Source organism: Dryobates pubescens, chromosome 10 (assembly GCF_014839835.1).
Source record: "Dryobates pubescens isolate bDryPub1 chromosome 10, bDryPub1.pri, whole genome shotgun sequence".
NCBI classification, from domain to species: domain Eukaryota; kingdom Metazoa; phylum Chordata; class Aves; order Piciformes; family Picidae; genus Dryobates; species Dryobates pubescens.
This window is the reverse complement of record NC_071621.1, coordinates 12,348,999-12,369,030: the sequence shown is the minus strand read 5'-3', so window position 1 is coordinate 12,369,030 and position 20,032 is coordinate 12,348,999. Positions and strand designations below refer to the sequence as shown.

Genomic DNA, 20,032 nt, shown 5'->3' with positions numbered 1-20,032 from the left:
CTCCCAGCCAGCCTTGCCAGAGTTGGATACCTTTTCTATCCTGGCTGCCTGTAACTCACTCCAGCCAAAGTAATAAAGATTGCATGCTGCAAAGGGTGGTTCAAAGTACATCACTGGCATACAGCACTAGTACTGTCACCCTTGCTGCAAGCAGGGGAGGCCACCAGAAAATCAGGCCCATACTAGTAGGTGGCCCCAATGTGGGTCAGCCCTGGAGCTCTGCAGCTGCCAAAACTCTGGTCATGAAGCCAAAGGTATTAGGGATTGGGAACTGGAGGAGGAACAGTCTGTTGGGGGAATTTCCATCCCATCACCTTCCTCCTGGCAAGCACCCGGAACCAGAGAGGCAAGGCAGACGGAGCTGGCAGCTGGCATCGATGGGGAAACCACAATAGCATTGGAGCTGCCAACATTTCACTGCTTGAGGACCGCGTGCCCAACACATCCCTGCTTTATCTTGGGGGCTGGAACCTGTAGAGAAGTACCAGGCTGCGTTGAAGGGTGTCAGTGGTGCTGGCATGAGTGCAGAAGAGCTGGCTCTGCATGCATTGTAGGGCTCAGAGTAGGGAATCAGTCTTATCACGGATTTGCACATCTTAGTTTATCTCTCTGCAGAACCAGGAAGCAAAAACCACAATGGATGAAATAAAAAAAGAATCAGGCCTGAATCAGGTGTTCCCAGAGAGACATGGTGAGAGCTCTTAGAGTCAGGATACGTTCACGTGTCAGTGTGATAGAGACATCTACTTGGGACCAGGGTTGGCCATCTCCGGCCAAAGCTCCAGCGAGAGGTGGGGTGACAGGACTGCCTGCAGGAATGGCCCTTGCTACCACAGGGGCTGTCTCAGGCAGGGAAGAGGATGTTAAGCTCATCTCCTTGTTCCCTTGAATTTCAAGGACTCTTGCAAATACCAGAGCACAGAGGTTATGTGAATACAAATTACATTAGCATGCCGAGTAACTTTGTCAGCAGTTTCTTATTAAAGCGCTTGGTCCCCTCTGTAGTGGGCATTTCCATTCAACCTCCCCCTTCTTCACCGCTAACAGTCAACTGGGCTCTCCATTTAATTCGAACTCATGGAAGAAACAGCGAGAGGGTTGATTCCAATATCCCCCTCCTCATCCCACCATGCACAAGCTGTTGCTACTTATTAAACATTTTAAACTCCCTGCTGCCAAAGTCCCCGGGAGACATTTATCTGCCATCGTCATAAACGACTTGCCAGCATGCTACTCAAAACTGCATTTCCCAGCCAATAAATACAAGCTCCAGAAATTAGGAAAAGCGGGGCTTGGCTTGCTCTAATTTTCAGTGGTATTTCACCGGGATACTATAACTACTTTTAAATTCAAATCAGCTTCCTAAAAATTAACTGTTTTTTTTTATCAGATACAGCACAGTGGACTGTTAAACACGTAGCCTCGTGTACTGCAACACTATACATTTAATGAAGTTATGCCATTAGCAAATGTACAACATGGGTGCATTAAATCCACCTATAGAACAGTTCTACGGACGAGAGAGAGAGAGAGAGTGGACTTATTTTAGCTTTACTCAACAGAGCAGGAGTCCCTTTCTTGGCTTTTGCTATCATTTTTTTTTTGTTTTTAACTAAAATCAGGAGTTGTGCACATACAAAAAAAGAAAACCAAACTAAAAATAAACATTCCAACCCCACAAGTATCTACTCTCCAAATGAAAAAAGACTGATTTTTTTTTCCTTTTTTTTTTTGTTTTTTTTTTATTCCAGTTCAGGAAGGAAGAGAATCATCTTGCAAGTTAATATAATCAGCTCCTTTGCCTCTATAATCTACTTCTGCTCAGCAGGAGCCCCCCCCCCGCCCCTCCCCCCCCCAAAACACTTTATGTCCCAAGTGAAACGTGAAAACTACTGGTAAGGTCTCTTTTGAGGCACATGATTTGGACGGTTGCTTTCGGAGTATCGGAATCAGCGTCGGTTTTTCCATCTCCTTTCTTCCCAGGCTGAGCTGGCCAGCATGCCGTGGGCTCCCCGTGTGTTGGGCGGAAGGCTTATCTGTCCCTGCCCCAAATCAGAAAGGGTTAGGATGACGTAAGTCAGCACAGACACCCATTTCGCGCTTCACACCTAAGGACGTACGTACGTTGACGACTCCCCACTTCAAATTCCTTACAAAGGGTGGGAGTGGGGATAAAAAAAACCCCAAAAAACAACAACAACAACAACAACAACAATAACAAAAAAAAGGACAAGAGACAGTAAATTTCACGGTGATCACACTACGGCAAAAGATACCTTCTGTTCCTTGCAAAACAAGAAGTGTGAAGGCCAAATTAAAGAGGGGAAAAAAAACCAAACCCAAACCAAAAGGTATGTTGCATGAGTTACAGTGCAACTGTATTATTCCTCCTCCTTCTATGTTCCTCCCTCCCCCCACCTTGTTCAGTTTAGAAAAAGGATTGAGTACAACACAGTCAGGTAAGTGGCCACAAAATAGTAGCTGTCTTTGGCAAGAAGTCACCGCATCGACCCTCTCTGTCACCTTCTGCCCATTTCGCTCTGTCTCATGAAGTGGATGTTGTTGGCGCTGTCTGAGAGTTCGGGGTACTGCTCCACTGAGATCACAAAGTAGCCGTCGTAGCCCTGTACCCGGCCCGTGTTTAGCACTTGCTGCTTCTCCCCATCTGTCCAGGAGCGAATACCCTCCTCCCCGTCCCGCAGTCTCTGCTGTTCCCGGGACCAGGCTTGGGCGACGGCACGCTGCCGGGCCAGCTCCAGGACGCGAGCCTTCTCCTCGTCCAGGGTGGTCCCATAGCGAGTGTTGAGGCAGAGCGCGCCATGCTGCAGCTGGATGTCCGTGTAACGTCTAGTCCTTCCGCCCAGCACTGTGTTGATCTGGGACACGGTCACGTTCACGCCGTTCTCCAGGGTCCTCCGCCCACCGCTGAGGCCCAGGATGGACAGGTCACCCTCCGACGGCCCTTGCTTAATGAAATAGTGCGTGTCCACCCCGTCGATGGTGAAGTGCAGGTTCTCCAGGTAGTGGGCGTTGTTCAGGATGGCTGCGATCCTCCGCCCGTCCTCGTTGGCCACGCTGATGATGTCGGTGGCCACGCGCCCATCCTTCATGGCGAACTTGACACCTTTGCCAAAGATGGAGCCTCCAGAGGCAAAGTTCTTGTTCTTCTTGACCTGCTGGCACCCGGCGACGCTGGAGCTGTAGATCTGTTCGAAGCGCTCAAGAGTGACAAAGGCCTTCAGCTGCTTCTGCACTTCACATTGGACCCCCAGAATTGACTGAGGAGGAAGAGAAAGAAGAGAGTGACACATTAGAAGGAGAAGCTTGAGGACCCAAAGGCATTATTAGCATGCTGGAGACCAGCAGATCATCCTGGAAACACCTAATGAGGGGCTCCACTTGTTTTTTTATCCTTACCACTTTTCCAGATTTTTAATTCCTCTTAAAGAGCGACATCTTGGCAGGCAATTCCCCCTGACACTCATTGTTTCAATAAACCAAACTGTATTAAATCTCACAGACTGAAGGATGCAGAGATAGAAAAAGGACTTTTTTGCCTCAGTGGTTTGAAGGTCTAGTTTGGACATGCAATTATTTTGCACTTCAGTGTTTCTCATCTGGACGTAAGAAATTGTTCATCCTGCAGCTGTGATGCTTTGCAAAATGCTTTCAGATTTCCTGTGAAAAAGCAGGGATCTTACTTGTAAAAGTTCTCTCTAACTTCTCTTTGTAGCTCCTTGTGCTACCTTCAAAAGCCCTGCCTCACACATATCACCCTCGAAGTGGCCATAACCCCTCTAGATCCCATTTCATCTTGGCCGAAGCAGGTAGTCCAACACTCAGGGAATGTCTTAAATCCAACCTCTATTGCCTGCAAAACCTCTAAAATGTGCCAGGCTCCCTGAGATAAGTCCAGCCACACCTGATGCTTAAGTTTTGGCTTATACTGGAAGCAAAAGTGCTGAAAGACAACAGCTTGGATCATTTGCAGTCAGGCACAATACAAAGTCAGTTTTGGTATTAACACATAATGGAGCAAGCACACAGCAAGTCAGCAGCTCATCATTACTGCAAAATGTCTTTGGAAGTGCTCTCATCAATTCATGGCAGCATAGGTTTCTCACAGACTCCTGTTCACGAACAATTATTTGCTCAAATTTCACAAAAGCAAGAGGATGCTCTGACAAAACTCTCCTGGCGCTGCCAATGGCTCAGTTCAATAATGTAATGACATCCAGGATTAAAAATAGGCTACACAGGAAAGTTTGCTGCACTCCAATTATTTCGAGGAAATTTAACATCCATGAAGGATATTGCCTTAAACCATCCACAAGCTAAAGGCTGACATCCTTCCCTGGCTGAGACAAGACAATTCTTCTGGAGAAGAGAAAGCTCCAGGGAGATTCTATTGTGGCCTTTCAATAATTCAAAGCGGGGACTATAAGAAACATGGGGGCAATCTTCTTTAGCAGGGCCTGTTATGACAGGACAAGGGCTGGCTATAAACCAAAAGAGGGGAAATTAAGACTTGATACAAGGAAAAAGTTGTTTACAATGAAGGTAGTGAAGCCCTGGAACAGGTTGCCCAGACAGTCTGTAAAAACCTCATCCCTGAAAAAAAACTTCCAGGTTAGGAGGGATGAGGCTCTGAGCAACCTCATCTAGTTGAAGACTGCAGGGGACTTGGAGTAGATGTCCTTTAAAGGTCTTCTCCAACTTGAAGCATTCTATGATTGACAACAAAACTGGTGAAGGGTCTAGAGATTGTCTTATGATAAGTGGCTGAGGGAACTGGGGTTGTTTAGTTTGGAGAAGAGGGGGCTGAGGAGAGACCTCATTGCTCTCTACAACTCCCTGAAAGGAATGTGAAGTGAAGTGGGTGTCAGTCTCTTCTCCCTAGGATCAGGTGATAGAATGAGAGGAAATGGCCTGAAATTGTGCCAGGGGAGGGTTTAGGTTGGACATTAGCAAAAATTTCTTTACTGAAAGAGTGGTCAGGTATTGGAATAGGCTGCCCAGGGAGATGGTGGAGTCACCATCCCTGGAGGTGTTCAAGAAACCTGTGGACATGGCTCTTTAGGACATGCTGCAATGGCCATGGTGGTGTTAGGTTGATGGTTGGACTTGATGATTCTAGAGGTCTTTCCCAACCAAAACTATTCTATGAATTCAGACAATGCAGGCATTTGGCTGTGGACCTCTCAACTAACACTTGTAAGGTGGCGAGGGAAGGGAAATAAACCTTCATTTCCATGGTGGCTTTTCCAAAGAGGGGTCTCAAGACATTAAAAAAATAATATAAAGGATTTAGCACTGCAGCTCGCTCAGGCATTACGAGCAGTGTTGATCTATAAAGCAGAAAACTATAAGGGAACAGAGGCACACAGGTTCAAGAGCGTGGTTTGGGTTGTAAAGCATTCAAATATCCAGGACTGACTTTTATTCAAAGTGCCATGCGGGCTGGCATAGCCTCTCCTTTCCCCCTTTTGATTAACAGCATAGGAGCTGGAGAGGGAAGCAGTCACCTATGAAAGAGGAGGTCTTTGTGGTTCTCCCCATAATGCCTACAGGGGATCTTGCACACAGCCTAGAGAGCAATATAATTAACAGACTGACAGGGAGCCAAACCCAGCTCCCCTGCCAACTGCACAAGAGCTGTAATTATGCAAGAAATGGACGTAATTAATGTAGATGTCACTGATGATGGACACAGAGCAATTAGGTTTCTAGGCTCCATGAGACACCTACTGCTCTAAATAAGTGTATACTGCACAGCCTTAGTTAGCTGTTTCTGCTTCAGAGAAGTTTAAATGAGGAGGCTTTCTTCTCAAGTGCATCTCATGCGGACTGGCTCCAGGTGGTCCCACTACCCAATGCCACTTTGCTCTTCCAACTTGCCTCAGTAAATTTTTGCACGTGATGGGAAAAGACATTTCTCATTACTCATGCTGAATCACCAGCACGGCCTGAGCTCCTTCACTCAAGGATGTAAATCAGGTCTTCTGCATTGCACTGCAATGTCCTGTCATGATTTATAAATCACCATCTATATATACATTACCATGTTTACCAGCAGTTGAGTGATACACAGGCTCTGGAATTAATTGCACCATCTACTGATTATCACTTAGAGGAAGGGAGCTCTGGGAGGTCAGAATACATGGGCATGTAAGAATTATTCCTATCAGAAATCACCCCCATTCCTCTTCTGTTTTGTCTTCATCACCTTGCTGTTGATAAGATGCAGGAATTCTAGCGCTTGTCAATGCTGAGCAAATTATTAGGTATAGATTCCCTGTGCCTGGTCCTGGTGCCTCCAAACTGGGCTGCTCCAACAAACCAGTGGGGCTGGACACTACTCTTTTGTCTTTTATTCCAGTCTCAAATGAAAAGTGAGTTTGCACAGGATCATAGGACGTGAAGGGTTGGAAAGGACCTCTGGAGATCACTGAGTCCAACCCTTCTGCCGAAGCAGGACCATAAAATCGTGCGCAGGTTGCACAGGAACACACTCAGATGGGTCTTGAAAGTCTCCAAAGAAGGAGACTCTACCACCTCTCTGGGAAGCCAGTGACCCTTATAGTAACAAAGCTCTTCCTCATGTTGAGGTGGAACTTGCTGTGCTGTAGTTTACATCCATAAGCTCTGAAAACTTGCTGATGGTGCAAGACAGACCCTGTGATAGGACAACCTGATGTGCTTTGGACAAGTGGGACATATGGTTTGTATCCCTATGTTTATATTGCTAAATATAAAATAAATATTTTATAAGTCATACAATTTCAGGAAACTGTAAAAAGGAAATACTGCTAAACACAGTGAGATCTTGTATTGCATCTCTTGTCCTTCACACTGGGTTGGTTTTGTTCTAATTCCTGATTTGGTTTTGGACTCCTCCAACTGCTTTTTCCACAACATGTTTCCTAACTCTTGAAATTTTTCTAACTTTCCTCTACCTTTTGGGCCAGGGATTGGTCTTAGACTCCTTTTAATTAGTTGTAGAGACATATTCAAAATGATATGATGGAGTCTTGTGAGTACAACAGTTGTAGAACACAGTTTGTGGTTGGATGGTGTCCCTGGGTTTGCCATTAATTCAGGATGGATGGTAGCATGGTCGATACATGCCATCATATAACAGGTATCACAGCCAAAAGCTGTGTCATGATCTATCTTCCTCAAGTTCCAAAACCAGTACCTTGGACCTTCTGGCCTGAGGTAATTTTCAGTTATCCATTTTATGGTCAAATTCTCCACAGCTTTGAATCTCAGAGCAGTAATTGCCCATTACAAAAGGAAAGTCTGATTTTTAAAGTTTCTGGGTTGGTTTGTGGTGGTTTTGTTTTGTTTTGTTTTGTTTTCTTTCTTTTACAATTTATGGCCCAATGCTGGACCTTTCCTTTGTGATGTTATATGAAGCTTTGTGTGATGCTATATGAAGCTGTGGAAGTCCACAGCTCCACTGTTCATCTGGATGCAATTTGGAAAGAATATAAGCATCACCCACCCAGCTACTGGCAGGATGTGGAGGTTTAAGGGACTACACCAAGATCTAGAAGCAATGGCACTGTCATTTCCTGCCTAAGGACACCCACACAGGACACCAGGCCAAATGCATTGTTGCTGTCCTCTTGGTCTCCACCCAGGACATCTCCTCTATAGTGGGAAGGTATTTCTCATGTTGCACTGGGACTGTCACTGTCACTGTTCTCTGATAGCTGAAACAGAGATAAAAGGGCTGACCAAAGCCATGGCATTAAGAATCTCTTGACCTCCACTCATGTGCCTGCTTAGAGACACTGCAGGTGGGAGGTTCGTGAAACTGAGGGCTTGAACCACCTTCCTGGCAAAACAATCTGAGCAGTCATTTGTCAACATGTGGCTGTCCCAGCCTCCCATGCACTTGCTTCTCACATGCGTTGACTACAGGGTGGTTTCAGTTGCCCATACATGGATGTCTAGTGTGTTCTGAGATGCCTCAGAATGCATTCAGCATCTGCACAGAGCAGTGAGAAACTGAGAAAGTCCTGGGAGCTATTTATCCTCCAAGTAGCACCTGGAGGCCGCTTTGCTTACTTGGCCCTTATGCAGACAGCTGAATCAAACCTCTACTTTGCACAGCCAGAGGACCCTATAGTGTTCTCAGCTTGGTTTAAAATTAATGCCTAGCACATGGACAGCCCTTTAAGTGAGATCCACTGCCTGTATGAGCTAGATGTTGGTAGACCAGAGTGGGTAGACACAGCTAGCATGCATGGAGACCTCTATATCTACATGTCTCAGTCTTGAATTCAATCCTTGGTCCTAGCATCTATCATTTGAACTGTCCTCTGGGCTCCACTGATAGGTCACCCAAATAATTTTTGACACTGTGGGAAATCCTGCTGGGCCATCAGTTCTTGCTCTAGCAGGGTGCAGGTAATCCATGCTGTAGACATGAGGAAGTTCAGGAAACTCTTGGCTATCTCAAATGACACCTGCAAGGCAGTTCATTGTTAATCTCCGCTGGCTATAATGGAAGCTTGGATATCAAGTTCACAGGCAGAGACCTAAATTTACTTGTCTTAATCAAGAAAAAAATCACATCCAAAGGGTTCTCCACTGGAGACTGGTTGCAGGCCTTCTGGGCTCCTCATCTTTTGCCATGTAGGGAAGTAGGAGATCAGACACGTGCACAGCTGCAATGCTCAACATCATCACCACTTAGCTATTACAATAACTAAGATAACAATCTCTGTTATCTTGAGAATGAGCCCAGGAACACTTTGAAATGACTTTTTGAGTGTGTTTCTTTGAGGAAAGAGTGGATTTGGGAACATATCTTTTTTTTTTTTTTCTTTCTTTCTTTTTCTTTTTCTTTTTTTTTTTTAGGAGGAAAAGCAAACACATCCAACAGAAAAAAACACACCACGCTACAAACCTCCACAGATTCAGGCAAAGCAGAGTACAGCCAGCTTGTGTGCTCTGCTGTGAATGTAAAGGGGATGGAGGCAAACAGATTATGGGTAGTTCAAAGAGGCTGTGTATCCCTGACTTTGAAATTACCATTTCTGTTTCATCTTGGAACTCATTTTAATGAACTGGCAGAGAAGAGAAACAGGAAATTTCTCTCCAAGGCTGGCATTCTCTAAATATGCTGCTGCTTTTAGCAACTGTAAACCAAGGTGTCTATAAAAACAGTTTTGCAGAAGGAAGAAGGGAATTCATAACTATTTTCTTTCAGTATTTGCTGCTAGAGGCGAGTGACAGATATGCTGGGTTTGTTTTCTCCTCACAGTCTTTTTTAATCAGATGTCCTTAGGTGACATTTCACTTTATCTAGTAACAACCCATTGGAGAGCAGAGAACGACCTTCATCATTTGTTTGCTGCTGCACGGGGCTCAAGAGAATGGCACATTACAGAGCTCTCTGAATAGCCTCTTGCATTTTGCCAGCACCTCTTGAGGGTTTGAAATACCACAGCCAGATACTATCATCTGTTGTTTTTAAATGCCGCCTTCCAGTGTCAGACTGAAAGCTTTAATTTCCCATCAAGGATCCAAGATATGAAATACATGCACATGTTTGCAAGTTTCTCTCCATCCTTGTGCCATTATACACAGATAGGTGTTTCTCTTACCACCATATGGCTTACAACACAGAAAGCCACTTCTTCCAAATGCCTTGGAAGTTATGACTACCCCAAAATACTCTGAATCATTAACTCCTTTCTATTTATTCCTTAGCTGTCTATTAACAAAATCATTCTTCAGAAACCAGCCTCATCCCTCCATAACCTTGGCCTTGTGGCCAAGAAGGCCAATGATATCCTGGGGTGCATTAAGAAGAGAGTGTCCAGCAGATCAAGGGAGGATCTTCTCTCCCTTTACTCTGCCCTAATGAGGTCCCACCTGGAATACTGCATCCAGTTCTGGGCTCCCCAGTTCAAGAGGGACAGGGATCTACTTGAAGAAGTCCAATGGAGGGCTACAAGGATGATTAAAGGACTGGAGCACTGCCTTATGAGGAAAGGCTGAGAGATCTGGGGCTGTTTAGTCTGGAGAGGAGAAGACTGAGAGGGGATCTAACAAATGTATATGTGGGCTGGGTGTCAGGAAGGAAGGGACAGCCTCTGCTCACTTGCACCCTGTGATAGGACAAGGGACAATGGATATAAACTACAGCACAGACAGTCCCACCTCAACATGAGGAAGACCTCCTTTACTGTAAAGGGTCACAGAGTGCTGGAACAGGCTCCCCAGAGAGGTTGTGGAGTCTCCTTTGGAGACTTTCAAGACTCATCTGGATGTGTTTCTTGTGGGACCTGCACTCAATTCTATAATCCTGCTCTGGAGTGGGTATTGAACTTGAAGATGTCCAGAGGTCCCTTCCAACCCCTAACATCCTGTGATCCTGTGATCCTATGTCTCTGCTTACTGAAGAGGGTTTGGATTGGATGACTTTTAATGGTCCCTTCCAACCCAAACCATTCTCTGATTCCACCGGGCCGTGATAAAAACAAATCCTCATTTTGGATGTCCCCCACCAACTCCCAGCAGGTGAAGGTACAGGAGGAGGCCATCAACCACAAAAGCCTATCAGGCTGCACACTGCACAGCCATCAGCACTGCACACTGGTTGGCAGAGAAGCCAAGTGCATGCTTAGCAACCTGCCAACCATGGGTGCGAGTGGGACAGAAGAGGTGAGCAGGCCTGGTGCTGCAGATGCTGATTGGTTAACAGTAAGCAAAACAAAAGTGACAGCTCTTGGGCTTAGAGGACAGGGCTCCCCTGCCTCCTGCCAGTGTACACAGCTGTAGGGGGATAACGAAGTTGAGCTCATTAAGCAAATTTACATCTGTGGGGAAATAAGAGGATTTGCCTCCTTCTCTTGCTCATCTATTTTCATAAAGCTTCAGGAGATTAATGTCTTTGAGACTTCAACTCCTTTCCCTGCATCAGATCCAATGAAAAAAATGGCCACTGCTTTTGCAAAACAAAACTAGGGGTTGATGAACTGACTTGCAGACAGCATGATGGCCCAAGCCCAGGACAAAGCACCTGCCATGTGAGGATGTCCTCTCTGAATGATGAGCACTGGCAGAGCCAGTCCCTCAAACAGATTGTCCTTGAGAGAAGCTGTGCCAGAAAGCATAGCCCTACAGCTCACTCCCTGCTGAGCATCCCAAAGCAGCCCTTACCTTCAAAATGCTGCTTCATGAAGGATGCCAAAAGCTGCTCTGCCAACAGAGCCTGTAATGGGCACGGCAGGAAAACAGTACCCTTCCTGGAGGCACAGAGCTCATGGGGAAGTGCTGTCAATTCTATGAGGACTTGGGGGCACTGGTGGAAGAAAAGCTGGTCGTGAGCCAGCCATGTGTGCTCACAACCCAGAAGCCAAACTGTACCCTGGCCTGCATCAAAAGAAGCATAGCCAGCAGGAGGAGGGAGGTGATTCTGCCCCTCCACTCTGGTGAGACCTCACTTGGAGTACTGTATTCAGATCTAGAGCCCTTAGTAAAAGGAGGACATGGACCTGCTGAAGAGGATCCAGAGGAAGCCACTAAGATGAGCAGAGGGCTGGAACGCCTCTGCTGTGAGAACATGCTGATGGAGTTGGGATTGTTCAGCCTGAAGAAGTCTCTGAGGAGACCTTATTGTGGCCTTTCAATAATTCAAAGGGAGGCTGTAAGAAAGACAGGGACAATCTTTTTAGTAGGGCCTGTTGTGATAGGATAAGAGGTGATGGCTTTAAACTAAAAGAGGGAAGATTTAGACTAGATAGAAGGAAGATATTTTTTGTGCTGAGGGTGGTGGTGAAACACTGGCCCAGGTTGCCCAGAGAGGTAGCAGATGCCCCACTTGTGGGAACACTGAAGTTCAGGTTGGCCAGGGCTCAGAGCAATCTGATCTAGTTGAAGATGTCCCTGCTTACTGCAGGGTGGGGGGTGGTGGATTAGAAGATCTTTAGAAGTCCCTTCCAACTCAAAGAAGTCTGTTATTCTATGATGTAGTTAAGGACACAAGTGCCAAGTGAAAAACATCCCTCCCTGCAAATAGACTTGTTCTGGTTCCAACGATTATCTGACAGTTCAACAAGACAAAAAGGGGGTTAAAAAACCAAACAAAAACCCACAAAGAAAGAGCAAAATAAAAACCAAAACCAAAAAGATAAATTGGATTCAGGTGCAGCAGCTCCACGATATGCCAGAGGTCACCCAGAGTCCCCTGGTGGCCAATAACACTGAACTTGTTCAACAAACAATTTAGTGACAGCCTCCCAGATGTAGGAAGAAGGGGAGGGAAGTGCTGCACAACAGAGTATTGGATTTTAAATGTCACTCCAGAGCTGCAGGGGGTTAGTGCAAGGTTGATGACACACTGGCTGTTTCTGAGCTGGTGGATGCTCAAAGTCAGAGCTATCTCTTCCATCTTCTAGCCCTGCAAGGCAAGTACCAGTAATATTTTGGAAGGAGATACTGTGACCTGTTGGTTATGCACTCTGAAGTGATAGGAAGCAGCCATTTCTGTGCAGTTGGTTACTTTGCTGTTGTGCTCCTGTTTTTTATTCCTTACTGATAAAACAACTGACTTGACCTGCTGGGCCACAGCGTTGATCAGCAAAGCCAGTGGAGTTACTCAGATTTACTTTAGTTTATCACAAGGAGGTATGTGGCCCAGAGAAATCAGGCATTGGAAGGTGTACAGATGAGAAAGCTGTATTGCATCATTCAGTGAATATCCCTGGATGGATATTGTACACTGCCTCCTCCAGACTTCTTTTAGAATCATAGAACCACAGAATGGTTTGGGTTGGAAGGGTCCTTTAGGGGTCATCTAGTCTAACCTCCCTGCAGTGAGCAGAGACATACAATCACAGAAGAGAACCATGGAATCATAAAGGTTGGAAAAGTCCTCTAAGATAATCAAGTCCAACCACCAACCCAGCACCACCATGCTCACTGAACCGAGGTGTTAGCTATTAGGTAATAGGTTGCACTTGATGATCTCTGAGGTATTTTCCATCCTGTTTGATTCTATGATTCTATGTCCTGAAGTGCCATGTGTACAAGTTTTTTCTAACACCTCTAGGGGTGGTGACTCCACCACTTCCTCAGGTGGCTTGTTCCAATGTCTGGCCACTCTTTCAGGAGAGAACTTTTCCCTAACATCCAATCTAAACCTTCCCTGGTGCCACTTGAAGCCTTTTCCTCTCATCCTCTCGCTTGTTAATTGAGAGAGTAATCTTCAGCTAGACCAGGCAGCTCAGAGCTCTGTCCAACGTGACCTTGAATGTCTCCAGGGATGGGTCACCAATCAGCTCTCTGGGCAACCTGTGCTGGTGTTTTAAATGACTAAAGAGCTGGAGCTTACTCCACATGCTCTGGAAGACCGCTTCACAATTTGATCAGTCTTATTACCTGAAAAATGTCTTGTGCTTCCATTTAGCTTTATTTAATTCTGTCATTTGCTATGTGAAATGTTCAGAGTTTTCTATTTCTTCCCCATGCTTCACCACCAGAAGGATGGAGGGCTGGATTGCGTCTGGGTGTGTGTGCATGTGGCTGGAAGGGCTGGGAGAACAGCTTCGGATGCATGGATAGGCTTAGGAGAAAATGGATCATGTGTTCAGGTATCATATGTGAATTAATTTATTTTATGCAAATATATGCCTACAGTGTGCTGGATGTGACAGAAAGGAAGGGAATCCTGCACTGCAGAACTGGAGAGCCACTTGCTATCACAGCATGATCCTGCAACTGCAGACTGAAATAAAAATGCTCATGTTTTGTTGCTGTCATAACACAGGAAGAACAGGAAAGAGCCCCCAATAGCTAAATTCCACTTTCAGCACTTGAGTGTGAAGTGACTCATCTGGAAGCATGATAGCTGCATGAATCTCTGTTTTACCAAGCAGGTCCCTGTACCATCCTCACTGCAGCTTGTTGCTTTCCAAACCTGATGGGGATGTGGAGATTTTCTTTTATTCTCCCTGCTCATTCAGGAATTCACCTGAAATGGGTGGATGGGAAGGAGGGCTCCTTGGTTTTATTTCCAGCTCAGCTGCCTGTTTGAGCATGTGCCAGTCTTTATCTCAAGCTGTCACTCAAGTTGGCTATTCAGGAAGTCTAGTAATAATACTGAATTAATGATAAAATAATGGCACAATAACAAGACCACTAATAATAATTTCTGTTGCAGTTCTGTGGGAGTTATTTATCTACTGCACAGAACAACTCAGAGACAGTCTTTTGTGTGGTCTCTGAATGAGCCTTCCCTGTTTGCCTTCTCCTGTACAGCTTTGCCTGGGGAGACTGTGCCACATCAGAGAGAAGAAAAAATCCTGAGGCTATTTCTCATTTTAGAAATCATCTGTATTAACATTTTATTGTTTAATCCAAGGAAAAGAGAAACAAAAAAGGGGTCTCTGAGCTCCAAAACACAGCTGAGTTACTGTGGCACGATGATTTTCAAGCATCAATTCAGTCATGGTAGCAAAAGGCATAGTTCTTTTGGTTTGCCTCCATTATGAAGTGATACAAAGCCTTAAAATAAATCTCTTATTAATGTTGAAGCTGGTATATTTTAGCTTGTCTTCACCATAGCTATGAGGATGAGCTGACACATGACTCTTTAACAAGTCCACATGGCATTTAACAAGTCCAAGCGCTGGGTGCTGCACTTTGGCCACAACAACCCCATGCAGCGCTTCAGGCTGGCGTTGCAGTGGCTGGAGAGCAGCCAGGCAGAAAGGGACCAGGGACTAGTGGTTGACAGGCAGCTGAACATGAGCCAACAGTGTGCTCAGGTGGCCAAGAAGGCCAATGGCATCCTGGGCTGCATCAGAAATAGTGTGGCCAGCAGGAGCAGGGAAGTCATTGTGCCCCTGTACTCAGCACTGGTTAGGCCACACCTTGAGTACTGTGTCCAGTTCTGGGCCCCTCAATTTAAGAAGGACATTGAGACTCTTGAACGTGTCCAGAGAAGGGCAACAAGGCTGGGGAGAGGTTTTGAGCACAAGCCCTATGAGGAGAGGCTGAGGGAGCTGGGGTTGCTTAGCCTGTTGAAGAAGAGGCTCAGGGGAGACCTTATTGCTCTCTACAACTACCTGAAGGGAGGTTGTAGCCAGGTGGGGGTTGACCTCTTCTCCCAGGCAACCAGCATCAGCACCAGAGGACATAATCTCAAGGTGTGCCAAGGGAAGTTTAGTATTGAGGTGAGGAGAAAGCTCTTCACAGAAAGAGTAATTGGCCACTGGAATGGGCTGCCTGGGGAGGTGGTGGAGTCACCGTCCCTGGAGGGGTTCAAAAAAGGATTGGACGTGGCACTTGAAGCCATGGTTTAGTTAGTCATGAGATGTTAGGTACTAGGTTGGACTCGATGATCTCTGAGGTCTTTTCCAACCTTGTTGATTCTATGATTCTATTTTATTAACCTGCAGTATCTTGTCCCTAGCTCTGAGCGATACTTGTGGTTTGGGAAACGTGACACTGTATCCCTGGAGGTGTTCAAGAGGGGATTGGACATGGCACTTGGGGTCTGTGGTGACAGGTTGGGCTTGATGATCTTTGAGGTCTCTTCCAACCTTGGTGATCCTGTGATTCTGTATTTTACCTCCTGCTTTAATATGTTTACAGGACCCACAGAATCTGTCACAGGACAGTGTGATTTCAGTGAACTCATAAATAAAAAGCCTAGGAGGGCAGCTGGAATCCACTTCCTACTGTTATCATTTTATTAGCAAAAATGTTATCCTGGTCTCCCCAAGGATATTGGTGCCTCGCTGCTCTCGTGATGTTTGAATGCACAGCTAGAGCAAGCAGGAGTTCAGACTAAAGAGGATTTGGACTAAACAGATGAAAGCAACCCCAGAATAAAATCAGGCTGGGAGATGAAAGAGTATCCTGAGAGGTAAATGGCTTCTTCAAGTTCACACAACTGATAAGCAGTAGGGCTGGAAGTAACTCGAGGCTCTCACATCCTGACCCAGTGTGCCAGCCTTCAACAGTGCTGCCTCCATCTTTCAGCAGAATAATTCCCAACAGGAAGAAAACGAGGGAAATGATTACACTGTAAAAGCTTTTTTTTTCCAGTTTCATCACTGAATTTTCTGCTGGCACCTACCAAAATGGCTTGTGATGCTGGCCTAGTTTTAAAGGCAGGACATAGGATTAAATTTTGGGATTAAATCTTGAGATTAATCCCTGCTTTGGGATTAAACTCAGACAGGTGAAAAGAAAGTTAACTATCATCTGAACCTTTATTCTGGTGAGACCCACTGCAATGCAGAACAGTTTCCTAGTGAAGTATTGCCACTTGTTTAAGACATTTTAAACCAATAAGTGTGTAGAAAAAAACCTGTAGACACTTATTCTGTGTCATTATTTGCTTTTTTCCCCCCACTTTCAAGACTCCCTGGTGCAAAGGCCTTGAATTTAGCCTGCAATATGGCCTCTTGTGGGAGAAAGCAGTGACATATAATTCCTTGAAGAACAACTGAAAAAAACCCACAAGGAAAAAGCACAATGACAGTAAAGAACATAAGATATCATGATTTAACCAGATTTCATTACTATAATAGGGACTGACTTCCTCTTTATCTCCCAGTTTACCTGAGAAAACATAGTCATAGAGTGAGAGATGGCTTGGGTTGGAAGGAACCTTTAAAGGTCAGTCCACCCTCCCTGCAGTTTTTCAAAACAAAGGTTGCAACAGGAAAGTCTGCTGCCGAGGATGTGAGATAGAGTATGGAGTTGTATAAATCACCTTGCTGTTGTCCCATTCTTGGGTTTTCATCTGTGTGTGGATCAGCTCATAGGATGGCTCCATGGCATCCATGTCTGGCTTGGGGTAGCCAGGAATGACGTTGTGCAGCTGGAACCCAAAGGTGAGCAGCCAGCTGTTGACATCTGAAAGGAAAGAGAAACATAAATCAGATTATCTGCTCTCCCAAGCAGGGTTGCCCAGGAGAAGGGAGAGAGGAGGACCTTATGGTGTCTGGCACTGCAGCAGCCTAGCTAAAATGATGAGTGTTTACTCTGTGTCAAGGGCACAAATCTTAATGGTCCTTGAAAGAACTGTGTGCCAAAGCTGGGCTTTCCACCTCCAACCACAGCCCAGTTCTACACTTTGCCAGCTCTGAAACAACTGTCAGCAATCAAATGACTCAAGTCAAAGCCAGCTCCATGTCTGCCCTTTGTCAGCAGGAACCAGGCACTGGTCTAAGGTATGCAGGAGAAGCACAGGAACATCAGTCTGCTAAAGGAAGTTGAGATGCTCCAGCTGAATGGGAAGTGTTGTCAAGTCCTGCAGTCAGTCACAACAAAACTCTTCCTCAGGACTCTCAAAAGGACTAAAGATTAAATTTAGAGCTATGTCAGCCAGAATACCAGGACAGAAGGAGATATAGCGTGGTCATCTAGAGATGCTCATGGAAGAGGCTCTGGACATATCCTTTGCTTTTTCCATGGCATTTCCAGCTCAGTCCTGAGTTCCTTGGCATTTTTCATAAGAAGGTGTAGTTAGAGTATTAAGCTGTCATAAAGACACCTGTCATCTTTTATAGCGACACTTCAAATCCTCCACACTACCTGACAAGACATATTATAGTGAAAATAAGCACATAGATACAAGATTGCTTTACTTGGGCACTTCTCATAAACCCCTTAGAAAAAGTCCATGGATGGTGAGAAAACTGCAGGCTACAAGTGATAAACTATTGTCCTATACAAAAGGACATGATGGAAAACCTCCACCTGGGACATCATAAAATGTTTGGGGTGAGAAGGGGCCTTTAGAGTTCATCTAGTTCAAATGTCATTCCTGTATTCACGTGACAGTACCAAGTGTTCCCTGATTTTTGATTATACAGCTATCAAGAATAGCAGCTGAGAGTTAATCTGCTGGAGAAAATAATGATGGGGTTGGCTAACTCCTAGATCTGCTTAGGATCAGCATCAGAGCCTTTGATGATCTCACCTTGTTTGCCTTCAGTGAACTCTAGAGAAGGACACACCTGCTACAGTCCCCGAGCAATATGGCGTGCATTTGGCACAGAAATAGACATGGCAATAAAAAGGAAAGTTTAACTAGTATCAGCTCCAAAGGGTCATAATTGTTGTGGATGTAACTGGGATTGTGTTGGTGATTGCTTTGCTTCAAGCTGGACGTGCAAGAGGTCTGACTTTCGTTTTGCTGAACTCAGTAAGCATTGTTGAAAGAATCCGAAAAAAAGGATCAGCTTAAATAATCAAATAGGCATCTTTAAATACTTTTTGTCTCTATTCTCCATGAGTCTAAATGAGTGAAGAGCTGGTTGGAAAAGAAATTATGGATTCAGGCAGCGAATAAGGCACTTCGAGATGACTGGAGAACCAGGAGCCAAAAAACCACACTATCTGTTGCTTGTTTTCTTACGGGCCAAAATGTTGAGATTGGGCAGATTTCCAAAAAGCCCTTGTGACAATCCATGTGGAAGGGGGAGGATTTCTGCAATAAAAACACTTCTGTTCGCTCAATGTACAGATTGGCTGTGGAGTGTCTTTGAAACAGAGAGGTTGGAGGGAGGGAAAGCAATTAAAAGGCTCATTTGATTATTTCCCCCCCACCCCGCTTAGCACTAAGCCAGCCTACTTCCAAATCCTTCCCGTGCAAAATGAAAACCTTTGATGTACATATTGTGGACCAGGTGGTCAGGAGAACAAAGTAAAACAGTGAAGGTCGGCATTGGTGCAGGAACTATTCGCCAAGTACTTCGCAAACGTTAAAAAGGATACAGAGCAGGGATGCTGAACAGCAGAAAACTACGTGACATGTCTGGAAAGAGTCAAGACAGGCTTTTCTTTTTTTTCCCCCCTCCTTTTTTTTCCCCCCCTACTTCTCAGAAAGCTGACTTTGAAAACATTTGCAAATAGGAGTTTGTTCTTTTTGGGAAGAGGTGTTGGAGTACCCAGAACAACAACAACAAAAAAACCCTCCACCAACTTAAAAACATGGGTGGAAGGTGTGGAGCTGAGAAAACAGAGGGGAAAATATTAATTTGCCAAGAGGCAGTGACAACTTTTGTGACAGAAAAGTACATTTCACATCACAGAGGTTTTTTTCAGCTACAGTAACCCTGCCAACACATTTCACAGTAAATTCATTTGAGGGCAAAGAAAAAGAGTGCTTAATGCAGACACATGTAATGGAAATGTCAGTTCAATCCATCAGGATTGCTGAAGCTGGCAGCAAAGCTCTGTGCCATGAAGTGTACAATCACTAAAATATTCATGTTTAACAATGGGCCTCTCAAAAGGTAAATACCTGCTTCTCCTGCTCTCCCCTCCACATGCCTCCAATTTGTACCCACTAGCTCAGAAACCTCATCACTGGAGACCACAGCATGTGTTGGTCACCCATGTCCTGGGCACTGAGCTCCCACTGAGGACAGCAGGTCCCAAGACGGGGATGGAGGGACAGATAGTGGTTCCCTATGGGCAGATTGGGTTGTGATGGCAAGGACACACTCTTCATGGATCCTGCCCATGACCTGCCTGAATGCTTCCGCAGATAGAAACGCCAGAGCAGCAGCATCCTTGCATTTTAGCCTGGAGAAGAGAAGGCTCAGGGGTGACCTCATTGCTCTCTACAACTACCTGAAAGGTGGTTGTAGACAGGAAGGGGTTGGTCTCTTCTCCCAGGCAACCAGCACCAGAACAAGGGGACACAGTCTCAAGCTGCGCCAGGGGAGGTTTAGACTCGAAGTGAGGAAAAAGTTCTTCACTGAGCGAGTCATTCGTCATTGGGATGTGCTGCCCAGGGAGGTGGTGGAGTCACCATCCCTGGAGGTGTTTAAGAGGAGATTGGACGTGGCACTTGGTGCCATGGTCTAGTCATGTGGTCTGTGGAGACAGGTTGGACTCGATGATCCTTGGGGTCTCTTCCAACCTTAGTTATACTGTGATACTGTGATAGCACTCATCCCATGACATGATCAGTTTCTTCCATGCCCTGGGAGAGGAGAAACTTAAAATCTGTGTTTGGGCTCTGTATTCCTGAAAGATTTAAACC

At 45.5% G+C, this 20,032-nt stretch overlaps 1 protein-coding gene across 1 annotated transcript in view; it reads right to left on the bottom strand.

Moving 5' to 3' along the window:
* Positions 1-1,863: 1,863 nt before the first annotated feature.
* Positions 1,864-20,032, bottom strand: part of TENM4 (teneurin transmembrane protein 4) — a 901,855-nt gene continuing 883,686 nt past the window's right edge. Inside the window, exons 34-35 of the mRNA XM_054164697.1 lie at positions 16,748-16,890; positions 1,864-3,278 (exon numbers count right to left, since the gene is read on the bottom strand). Of these exons, the coding sequence (XP_054020672.1) occupies positions 2,520-3,278; positions 16,748-16,890 (902 nt within the window). The 3' untranslated portion in view covers positions 1,864-2,519. The remainder of the gene's footprint in view (positions 3,279-16,747; positions 16,891-20,032) is intronic.